General features: G+C 33.1%; 1 protein-coding gene across 2 annotated transcripts in view; it reads right to left on the bottom strand.

The window, feature by feature from the left end:
- The window catches only part of LOC134530916 (U4/U6 small nuclear ribonucleoprotein Prp4), a 65,986-nt gene extending 55,482 nt beyond the window's left edge, over positions 1–10,504 (bottom strand). Inside the window, exons 1-4 of one of the 2 annotated variants that reach the window (XM_063366229.1) lie at positions 10,314–10,504; positions 7,367–7,402; positions 1,531–1,628; positions 813–1,003 (exon numbers count right to left, since the gene is read on the bottom strand). In XM_063366229.1, coding sequence (XP_063222299.1) covers positions 813–993 — 181 coding nt within the window. In that variant the 5' untranslated portion in view covers positions 994–1,003; positions 1,531–1,628; positions 7,367–7,402; positions 10,314–10,504. The remainder of the gene's footprint in view (positions 1–812; positions 1,004–1,530; positions 1,629–7,366; positions 7,403–10,313) is intronic. The other variant, XM_063366230.1, reaches the window with a different exon arrangement.
- Positions 10,505–12,858: the final 2,354 nt, after the last annotated feature.

Below are 12,858 nucleotides of genomic sequence, written 5' to 3'. Positions count from 1 at the left end.
AACTTTGTGTATATTCTACCTTTTCTCGAGAATTCTAATATTTAAGTTTTTATATTTATACTTATCATAATTGTGCCCTAATTCTGTTTTTAACTTTAAAACTTATAAGAAAATTTGATGGCAAGTGACATCACATAAACATCATCACTTCCTTCATGGAATTGGATGGCAACTGCTTTTCATCAAATGTTTTAGTAAAGAAACTGCTGTAAATATTCTTCAATATTGAATTTTTTCAACCAAGCAGAATACACATGACTAGCAACTGCATATGTATTGAAATATAAATTTTTAAGGAAATAAACTGAATTGCACAGATAATTGTGATTTTATATTATGTATGAATGGAATTTATATTCCACACTATGTATTTTTCTACAATATTTATTATGTATGCAAACAAATATTCAACCAGAACTTTAATGGTGAACTTCTTTGTAAAAATTTTGGTAGTCACAAGTTTTCTGAGTAGTTTACTGTGCTGATAATTTTAGTGAAAGTTGTGGTATATTATTTATTGCTGATATTACATATATTTATTGCTATATAGAAATAAAATCAACTTAAAAAATAATTAAAATTGGTTTACTCTTTAAAAATGCTCTTGTGGTGATAGCTTTGACAATGTGAGACATTATTTTGAGACACCTTCAAACCAATTCAAATAGTCTTGAATGAAACCATGTGAAACAAACATACTTGATTAAAACTGAAATTTAATAGAAATTAATTGATGACAAATTTCTAATGTTTAGTTTGGAGGATTTGATACAGTTAACATCCACTGAGTGAACCGGGACTGAGGCACTTACCATCCGAGATATTGATGTGTCCAGCCATATCAGCGCCAGACGTGACTGTGGCCGGGAGGCCATCGACATCCTTTTCACCGGCTGCAATCGCAGCCAATCTAGCTCTCTCCTGCTCCTCCAGGGACCCATAATGCACTGTGTTCTGCTTCTTGATGTAGATGAAGTCATCATCATCAGACATTACTGAAAGTCTACAAACAATAAGTGAAATTTCTATATAATTACTTGTAGTTACTGTTTTCGAACATTATTCAACAAACAAAAATATTGTTGTTTGTTACAATTTTATTCTATATTTAGAATAATTTAATAGATCAAATGTAGTAGGTAAAGTCCCGCTTATCTAAACTAATTTGGATCGGGACCTGTTCGGAATACCATTTGATCCGATTAGCCAAATTATCAAAATAATGCAACAGCATGTATTAAAATACATTATCATTAGTTCTCCTGTTTACTACTAAGACCTCTCACAGGCTGTGCAACATCGCCTGCCGATATCACCTACACTACACAACTTATTACAATTTAAGCTTTATATGCAAGGGTAAACAAGTATTTGTGACGTTTAAAGACTTTTCAATAATATTGGATTGGATTTTAAAAGAGTTGCAGTAGAGGAGAGGGTTATGGAACTTAAAATTGTGGTATTTAAAATTTGTAATCCTTCGCTGTTGCAAGCATGTATTTTTTAAGTACCTTAGGAATTTGTTTTTACCTTCAAATGTCAAACCCTCACCACTCTGTAACAGTGGAGTTCACACACTGTCTTCAGAGTTTTACACCTCTTGGTAAAAATCAAGGAGATTGGCACATCTGAAAAAAAAATTGTTTATTTACATCATAACATTTTTCTGATAATTCTGTAAATCATTATTGCAATATTTAACAACTATGCCGGTAATTATAGTTTTGATAATTGTTAGCTTCACTACTTGTAAAATACAGTAAAAACATGTTAACACATGGTTAGGTTAGCTACATTAGTTACATATTCATATTCATTATTTAAAAGATTTTATTAATGTAGCTAATCCAACCAAACAAAACATTCTTTTTACAAGAATAAGAAACACTTGTAAAAATCTAATAAACATATAGTAGGTATTAATGAAATCAAACACCAATTAAAGATTTGCAATTTTACAGAATCATTATAAAAAAATTGTGAGGAACTGAAAAATTAATTTTTTTTTATGTACCTAAAGAAGCTTCCCTCCAAAAACAAATTGAAAATTCCTAAATGCTTATTTATTTTATTTCCTTACATGTGTTATATGCATTTCAGACATGTAGCCTAAGGAAGTAAAAAAATTAGCACTTTGGAATTATTATTTTTTTTTCTTGGAAGGAGGCTTTTTGTAAAAATTTTAGACTAGCTGCTTTCCGCAGAAAAAAATTCTAAAAATGTGTTTTTTTTATCAGTACTACATGTTCGATTTATCCTGAAAACAGAGTTTGAATATTCCTAAAGGAGTGTAAGGAAAATGTTTTTAAGTGGTGTATTCATTGTCAGTGAATCATTACAACCATGTTAACTATTTGTGTGTATCTGTTTAGGTTAGCAACATTAAAATCATGGTAAAATTCTTAAATTACTGCTTTTCCGTATATATCTATTCACTAAATTCCTATTGGTTTCTGAGAAATTACCACTTAGGCAGTGAAGCAGCCATAGCCATGTTGTGCTTTAGCGTAGCAACTTAAAGATTCATATCAGTCCATTCCACGGCCCGCACCGTTCCGAAGTTCACCGAAGTTAGCCGATCATACGTGCAACTTGAGAAGCTCATTTTATATCAAATGTACAAGAAAGATGTTAATATTATCTTTCATAGACTTAAGTGATAGAGAAATTAGAGAATTGTGACCTACATTTAGAATACCTACCTTCAGGCGTAATCCCACGGGTGGTAACTTCGCACCACCGGTCGTTCGACCGAGTGCGGTGCCTTAGTGCAATTGTAAAAATATGTAAGTAAAACATTTGAATAAATTTCCTTTCAAAATCTTGTTTCAATTATTTCAATTATACATAATTATTAAAAAATAAAATATACTCCTAAAATATTTTTGATGAGTTCAATTTATATTTATACTATACAGACATTAATTTAACCTAATTGTTTTTCGAAGTTTGGTGCTTTGATAGCAGATGTGTTCTTAATAACTTTGAAACTATAATTTAGTTGCCTATGCTTAGTTTTATGCTGCTTTGATTGATTGATTGCACCAACCAAAAGGCTTAACATTTTCAGGTAATGTTTGGCAGATTTAAAACATAGACTACCTAAGTATTCATGTTGTCACCATTGTGAGACTCACATAAATTTTTTACGCAGTTACTAGTTTAATAGTTTCTAGACCCAAAATCACTATAAACTTTTTGATACTTAACAGTTTAAAATAAAGAGTTAGGTAAACATATACTGAATTAACACATAATTAAGTTTCAATTAATTACAAAATTGTTCCCTTTACGGAGTGGGAATGAGGTGTATTAGATTTTATAGCAAAAAAAAATCATAGAATACAAGTCAAGTGGCTTATTATAAGAATTAAAAATCTTCAAGTTTGGTATAATTTCTTACAACAGAAAAAACACTAAATTATTTTAATATAAAATTTGACATATGTTGGTTATTATTATACCTTTCTAAATATAGTAATGAAACAAATTTGTTTAAAAGTTTTGTTATAATGCTAACTAAGTAATAGCTCAAGGGGTGGAAAAAAATATAAGTTTTTGGATAGCCAATTTTTTTATTCTATAATTAGGCCCTATAGCAAATCCATTTGAAGAAATTTAAAACTTCCTAAATCTTTGTTCTTAACTTTTTGATGCAACCTATTACTATTGGTAAAAGTGACCAAACTAATGTTCACTTAGAAAATTATCCAGCCCCTTCAAAAAGGTTTTAAAACTTGTTTGTGTTACCAAATTCTACTGTCGTTAAATTTTGATAACTGCTATCTCTACTGTACAGAGTGAATAACAATTAATAATTATATGCTACGGGAGTAAGGTATGTTCTTATCACAGGAGTTTTAACTTATGACACTTATAAGAACATAACTTTACCGGAATAATGTAAAGCTTTTAGTACTGTCATTATTATTGAAAAGTATTGGATAAAGCATACAAAACTATATATATATATATATAAAACTTTTATTAGTGTATAGGTACTTAAGCCTGCCCCACACGACACCCATTTCCTTAGCAGTTTTCATGTAATTTTTATGCTAGCGCGCCTGCTCCCGTGTGGGTAACATTTCAGCACCCTTCCAAGGGGTCTGGCTCTGGGTATAAAAGTTTTCATAACCGAAGTCTTAGCCAAAACCGTAATAGAACGTGTTCTATTTTTCTGCTATACCCACGAGCTGGAGCCGTCAAGATGGCAGACCCACGTGTTGCAATATAACCCCGTATATAGTCTGTATTGTCAACATTAAGGGACGTAACAAATGTAATGGTATGCCAAATGAAACTTTATAATAGTAAAACTACTATGGATTATACTTGTTAAGCTGAAATTGCCACAGAAAGAAGTAATCGGAAATTTTAAAATACGTTATAAAAATACGTTGCATTCTATATTACCCATTATCTCCTATCACATTCGTAGAAGTTGCAGTAGCGTAGTGGCGAAGGGCACGATGGCAGAAGGGTGATTTTGAATGTGGTTCGAATCCTCATCAGTCCAATTTTTTTTTTAGTTTTTTTTAAATAACAGATCATTAAATTGTACGTACTGTGCTTTCTGCAAATATAAATTATTAGAATTAATTTATGATATAATATTATTAACTACATTTAGGTGTCTCAGTCCATTGATTTTATTCATAGTACAGTAAACTCTCGCCAGTCCGTGGCCCGAGAATCCGAAGTTCTCAGAAATCCGGGGTATTTCCGAAGTGACATGATCGTTACTGTTTAGATGTATGTATCACTATTCTCAGTGGATGATAAGAGCGACGCTCACTGATATTTATAGCGCGGTAAAAGGCTCTGAACTGGCGTGCAGTCATCTCGTTCCCGTCAGATAACGGTGAAATTTGAGCGGTGACCGTAACATTATATGGCGGGAAAATAAAGATAAAGGTGTAATGCCTTTTCCTCTGGTGCTTTCAAGAAATGTTTTAACGGTTTTTTACACCTAAAACTTCAAAACCATGCCTTTTAGCCATTTTAACTCCTCTTAATCCGATATAAAAAAAACAGTTGGGCATTAGCAAATTCTTAAATGCTTTTCGTAAACAGACTCCAGTCGGATATTTAGAGTAGGTTGGAAATCACGTAGGTTTTCCTGAAGCTCTGGGCACCGTGTGTCAGTGTGTGAAACATGTTGCCAGTGACAAGTTTCCTAGCTGTGCGCGGCACACGACTGTAGTTGTCATGCGTCACACGCCGGGAATGCTGGCCGGAGGGAAGGTGAGTATAGTTCATTTGCGGTAAAAATAAATACTCTAACCGCCCTGCTAAATTTTTCCATTAAAGAAATTTTGAAGTTTCAGAGATTTTCCAGCAGAAATAATGTTCTGTAACTAACAAACAAATTGTATCAAAAAATTAACGGTAAATGGCTGCCGTGGGGGGCCTTAAAAATTGTTCATTTTACCGGGAATGGACTATACAACCTGGCTTTCGTCGCATGCAGTGTGGAGTAGGGGAGGAAGGATGTTGACAGTTTCACACGCAGAAAATGGCTAGACGGCTGGAGAGAGGGAGAGAGATGGTTTGTTGTCTGGGAGGGAGAGGTAAGCCGTATGACGTCATGCATCCGCTGCCTTTGCAGCCGCCAGCCTGTCTAGACGAGATTCTCGCACTCCCACTTACGTCGCACAAGCTACTGCTGCCGTGTTTTTAAACGGACTGTCCAATTTTTTTTCTCTTCTTATACGAACATTAGTAAGTGCACTATAAACCAACACAAAATATATGCTGCATGTTAAATAATAGCTTTGTATAAGCTTTTATTGTGAGTTTTACCATTTTTTCCCCGATTATTTTTGTTTTGTGCCAAAATTTCAGATTTTTTGATGGTTCTAGTGTACAATTAACTAATGATTTTTTTTTTTATTTCTCCCGTTTCTCTTTAGTTTAACTGGACTGGCCGTGTGTCTGTGAGGGAGTGGCCTTGAGTCTCTTGCCAGCTACGTATCGCTTCTCTCTCCCGCCCCTCCTAAATTCACTTCCCCTTATCAAGGGGCTTCCCGTTTCAGCGCACGCCACATTGCTACGCCTAGCTCTTTCACATCAAAGTGCGACTTCGGGTGCCATTAATTTAATTTAAGATGACTTTAAATTACTTTTTACACAATTTACTACCAACTTGAACAAATGGGTGTGTTAAATTTAATCAGGCCAGGCTGTAAATTTTCAGGAAAAAAAATTTCTCGGGTGCTTCATTTACTATGAATGGACTATACTGGTATTGCTTACGTACCATTCTGTTAACTTCTCAAGTGTCTTGTTTATTATGACGTCCTGTGGTAGTATTACATGTTCATTGACTACCATCTTATCTTTTAGAATTTTTTTTTGTATTTTAATGAAAATTTTTCAAAAATCCGAAGTTTTCAAAAATCCGAAGGTCATAAATCCCCGACACCCACGGATTTGCGAGAGTTTACTGTACTACGTAACTAGATTTATTTTTACTTTTAAAAAAGTAAAGTAAAATCACATGTTCACAAATAATTTAAACCAAAAGTTAATTTTATAATTAAAACGCCAACGTTTATTAAGAAACGAGTGTCCATAAATTAATAATGAATAAACTGATACTTCATAGCGACACACCTGTGAGGGTAAAAAAGAACATGCAAAATGTTTTTCTTCACCTAAGATATAAATTTATTACGCGGTATGTGCGTGTTTATTTGTCTCACTGGGTTACAAAAAATATTAGTTACAATTCCTCTAATTATGTAGTTAAATATATAAGTAATCAATAAATCTTATATATAACATATATGAATCGGTAGCATTTTTTTACTATTACAATGAAATTAGCTTGATTAACTGTATAATTAAATAAATATTATAATTTAAACTGTACATAAACTACATTTAGTAAACCCAATGTCCCTTGTATCATTAAAATTTATATATTTTTAGATTTTGAAATTAACCTACAACTTAAAAATATATTTGTAATTCCAAAATTGCTCTTAATTTGTTTTTAAATACTAGACCAATTTTGTTATTTATTTGCAAATGAAAAATGTAAGATAAAATATCAAATAATATTTCCGCAAGTTACATAATTTTTAACACAAACAGGTGTAACTTTCACTTTTTTTTCAGTATTTTGATAAGTTGACTACGACAGGTTTATCCTCCCCTGATATGTTTGCTTTGGTCGGCAAATGCGTTGGCTGGTTTTCTGTTAGCATTCTAGGTATTGTGTGTATGGAGTTAAGAAATCTTTCTGCGGTTCTGCTATACAAATTTTTATGAAAATTTTTATACCCATGGGTATAACAGAAGTTATAGGAGAAAATGGGCATCGTGTGGGGTGGGCTTTAGTAATTAACAAGTAACTCACGTAAATTGCTGTATCTTGCATTGCCACATCATCTGCCTGCACATACAGAAGAAAAAATCTTCAGCTTTGGACTAAAATAAAGCTACTAAAATAGTACACTTTCAAAGTAATTTTGAAAGTTTTCTATAAATTATAATAAAAGCCACAATACTTTGGGACAGTCCACTAGCTACTTTCCTGCAAAATACATTGTTTAGACCAAAATCGCTCAGTTTTAATAAAAATAATTGTAAAAATCTAGTTGTTACTTTTTTCTAGAGTGATTAATTTTTATTTCTGATAAAGTTTCTAGTCATTTGCTTTGATGTTTTTAAAGTTATCATAAACAATATATAAATAAATAAATATTTCAATGGACATTTTAAAATAAATAATCCTTCAAATTTTCTCCTGAATAAAAATAACAAAGCAAATTTGAATTAAAATTTATAAATTAATCTTGCACAAAACAAACTGTAAAGCTAGGACAAACAATATTTACTCAGCGTCTGTAATGCACACTCCATTAGCTATTAACAATATACTCACAAACGATCAAATCATTTACTGACAAACTGCTAATAATCTTGCATCATGTTGTGTACGCATAAACAGTATAGGTAGTTCAAAAAAGATAGAAAAAATTTTCTTTCAAATTAACGTTCAGTCCTGTCTTAGTTTTAATTTTATTAGTTTACTTAATGTGTTCTTAAAAATATAATGGTGCCAAATATATTTTGGTATTTCACATTTAAGATGTAGCTATCCTAACTAATCAAACGTTCACATGATTTCACAGTATTTTTTAAGACACTATACTAGCCCAACTAATCGTCCACATTGTTTTGAAGTATTTTTAAAGTAGCTAACCTAACCTATTCAACTATTTTCACAATTTAACTCAAATTGTAGAAACCATATACACACACAGACACACATAGGAAAGGAAAAAATCGCAGCGGCCGTATCAATTCACATGTATTGTAATGTAATCTATTGATGGTGATTTCTCAGAGTCGAAAAAAATTATTTTCAAAATTTAATTATTTCTTCACAGAAAAGCTATGCTGCAGGAATATTACCACATAACCAATCACCCACAATATTTGAAAAAAGTAGTTAACCTAACAGACCATTCTCACGATATCACAAATTCATCATATTTACACTGAACATGCATGAATGTGGCCACAGAATCGAGTGTTGTCAATTTTTGGGTTGCCCACATGAGAAAGCAAAAAATAGAGACAGCTGTCAATCCCCAGGTATTATAATGTAATCTATTATTGGTGATTTTTCCGAAACCAACAGGAATTTGGAAACACTGTTTTCACGGTAAATTGAGGTAAGTCTTAAGTGTTCAAAAAAAAAGTATTTTTTTTAAGAATTTTATTATTTAAGGCAAAAAGCTGTGTAAAAAACGTTACTTAAATTATTTTAATTTTTTTGAATGATTAATATAGATGTAAAATGAAGCTAATTTAAAGTCACAGTACTTTTAATGTACCTAACACAACTTAACTAGGTAAATATTTACTTGGGCGGTATTTCCGGAAAAAAATGTTAAAAATCCGAAAATACCTTTATTTTATGCTCTTCAACTTCCTCTTTTCATTAAAAGCGGCAGAGATTAGAAATTCCAAATACTTAAGGAGATATCGAATTTTTAAATTTCTTCATATGTAGTTGAGCGGTATTTGCGAAAAAAAATGTTAAAAATTCGAAAATACCTTTATTATATGCTCTTCAAATTCCCCTTTTCATTAAAAGCGGCGGAGATTAGAAATTCCAAATACTTTAGGAGATATCGAATTTTTAAATTTCAGCACAAAACCAGCGCATTCCTGTGGCGTGCGTGCACCATTGTTTCTTGTTTACGTACGAGTATCTATTTTTTTTATTGGATAATGATGTCACGTGATTGTTCATGATAGGCCAGAATTCAAATGAACTAATACGTGATTATTTAGTTCAATTATTGTTTAAAACGGTGTTTAATTACCGCCTCCAACTTAGGTGAGTTTTTAACGTTTCTAATTTTAAAGTCTTATTTGTTATTTTGATATTGTTGCGCAAGTAATAAGTAACAAAATAATTTACGTGAGTTGTTACTGTACATCCTTTGTTACGGGTTTGTTAGGTAAGGTCAGTTACATTATAAATAATTTAAAACTAAAGAATAATTAAAATTAATTCACATTATTTTTAATATCACCTTAGTTTGAAAGTATTTATAATGTAACTGACCTGACTTAATCGACCATTTTAGTTTACTGTTCACCCTCTGTCCGGGTTTGTTTGGTCAGGTCAGTTACATTATAAATATTTTAAAACTAAACAGCCATTAAAATTAATTCACAAAATAATTTTTAATGTCGGCTTAGTTTGAAAGTATTAATAATGTAACTGACCTGACCTAATCAACCATTTTATTAATTAGGCATTAACAAACACACGGCAAAATAAAAAAAATGGCGTCGGTCGAATGATAAACACAGGTCTTGTATGCAAAATAAGAACTGCGATATCTCCTAAAGTATTTGGAATTTCTTATCTCCGCCGCTTTTAATGAAAAGAGGAAGTTGAAGAGCGTCTAATAAAGGTATTTTCGGATTTTTAAAAAAATTTTTCGCAAATACCGCTGAACTACATATTTACCCTTAACTATTTTCGAGATATAGCCTAACGGTATGTTTACATACTTAAACTAACTTAACTCCAACTAACGGAAAATTGTGAAAAATGTATCAAGAGGAAAAAAAATCATTTCTGTATTTTTCAAATTTCTGATACGGAAAATACTCTCCTGTGACATTTAAGCCACAATCGTCAAAACCGGCGAAAGATTACCGCTAAATTTTATGCGGTTTTAATAAAGCTTGTCAAGTTGAGTAGGGAATATAAAGTTACTGTGCTCAGTTTAAGCCGAGAAGTATTTAAACCCATGTATATACAAAAGTACACTTACAAGTTGTGATTATAGCGATTTCTGGAGACACAAACACAAAAAAAAACCAAAGTAAACAACTTGTAGGGAACAAACTCTAGCATAGACCACTGAATACAGAGGGAAGAAAAAAGACAAAAGGAGGTGGCCAGAACTATAGCAGGGGAAAAAACTTGCCACTAGCGCCAATACTTAGCGACCTGGTTGGACCTCAAACTAAACTGGCTGTAAGCGAAAATCCTATATGAGATACCCGGCCGTGCACTGCTGTCTATAACATGGCCGGTTTTATGACCTCCGGCTAAAGTTCCGGCTAAAATTTAACCGCAGGCTAGCTCTTATTTCGGTTTTATGACTCCCTGTTAACGTCTACCTTCCAGTTAAAGTTCCGGCTAACCTAGCGGGTGGATGAACCGGCCGCTAGCTGCTTAACCGGAGGCTAAGCAACAGCAAATAAAATGGCGATGTATCAGGCCAGGTTAGTTGTTGATAGTGATGATGACTATTTGAGGAATTCTATTGAATATTTGCAGGATACGATGGAATAATTTATTACTAAACATAAAATGCTTCGCCGTATTCGTCAAAGTTTTATTAAAAATTACATGGCATGAAAGTGTAGTCACGCTTTTCTATTCTCGTCGAGTCGTGTATTATTATTTGACTTTAATTGATCACGAAGTACATAAACGTATGCTATGTATATAAACTTAAATGTTCCTGCTTAAGAATATGTGTAAATAAGTGAATTTTAAAATTGCAAAACGAGGGTTATTATTACCTATAAAATGCGTGTTTTCGTGGAAGTTGTATCTGTGAATTTTTATTCGTAATACAGTGGACATATGCCGGGAATGAAATGCACTTCATACGACTTCAGACGTGGTTCTAATTCAATGAATACAATTGAATGTGAAAATAAATGTTACCCAATTATCCCTTCCCTATCTTACAAACCATTAGGTACTTATTATCTACCTGCCACGCAAGTGCAAAACGAAAACAGCACTGGAATTATTCTGTTTACCGTATCAAAGTTTATCCCTTGATCCTATCGGCATGACCCTTTATATGTTGGTCTTGTTTTACATTATACTTGCTGTTTTAATTTAGAATGTTGAAAAATCCTGTACATAACACAAAATACCTAACATATCACGATGCAAACAAATGTCAGGTCTTGTAAAAATATATTTCTTTCGTATACATTTTACAATCATAATTATTTCCCCAGTGAATATATCTAGGATCTCTGGACCTACTAAATTAAAACAGCAAGCATCCTATACCACAAACTAATTCCATCAGGATCGGATTAATTTGGATATGTGATACGAAACTATTAGTACAAAAATGAAACCTACACCAGTGAAATGAAAATCGACAAGTATTTTCCCGAAACGGGGTCTATATTATTTGATTATGAAAGAAATTTATGAAAGAAATAAGTGTTCTCTAGCAAAAATTGTCATCCCTATTTATTTGTTGGTATAGAATTACTTCGTTAGTTTTGGCTTAATATATAACCTAACAAAATCATGTGTTTCAATACAAGAGTAAAGTTGAAAACACACGGTTTTGAATCGTAAATTGTAATTTTATGGTTTAATACAAAGCAGGTTAGACGTCAAAGTAATTTTTGGTTAATTTAATTATATCTGTTGCAAGATAAAGTTCGCGGCATATTTCTTTACTGCAGCTGTAAACATTCCGAATCACAATACAAACAGCTGACAAACATTCTACCAGAAAAAATAACTGTCTTGCAACAAAAGTTACCAAATTTCGTTTTATTTCATTACCAACACAACCATTATTACACCACACGCTTCGTCAGGTTCCGGTTAGCCAACCGCTGGCTAAGTATGGGTCATAATACACCCCTCTTTCGTTAACCGGAGGCTAGCCTTACCTGTGGGCTAGCTAACCTGAGGATTTAGCCGGAGGTCATAATATCGGCCCTAAATAATGCTTTAGTGTCTCCTAGGTTGGAGACTGTTCAACATGCTAAAAAAAAAATTCCCAGTCTATTTTAGGAGAAAATAAACGTCGTTATTCATCGCTATTTAGGAAATAATTATTATTTAATTATAAACTTAACATATTATTGAAGTATTTCAAAGGTTTGTATACCTAACAAAGTCCGTCCAGCCTAGTTGTGAACTTGTCGCGGCCTCGTCTCTGGTGAAGATGTGGAGATGGGGTGGACTTCGCTCGGTCACTCGGTTATAGTGTTGTTTGCCCAGCGCCAGCTCTTGGGTAGAGCATACTCACACTCTGAGGCGGGAGTGGACCATTCGGCCCAGTGCAGCTGACCGAGGACGTGCTGACAAGGACGGTGCCCGCGGTCTCACGAAGAGTCACTAGCGGAAGTAGGAGAGAAGGATGTCCGTGGTCTCACGAAGAGTCGCTAGCAAACGATTGTCCTCAGTCACACAAAGAGTCGCTAATGGATAAGTACAAACAAGAGGGAAAATAATAGAGAGAGAAGGGAAGCCCGCGGTCTCACTAGGAGTCGCTAGCAGGGGAGAAGGTGAGGGAGAGAAAGGAAAGCCAAAAATACCAC

This window comes from Bacillus rossius, chromosome 3 (assembly GCF_032445375.1).
Source record: "Bacillus rossius redtenbacheri isolate Brsri chromosome 3, Brsri_v3, whole genome shotgun sequence".
In the NCBI taxonomy this organism is placed as follows: Eukaryota; Metazoa; Arthropoda; class Insecta; order Phasmatodea; family Bacillidae; genus Bacillus; species Bacillus rossius.
Note: the sequence above shows the minus strand (reverse complement) of the source record. Positions and strands in the feature narration are given on the sequence as shown.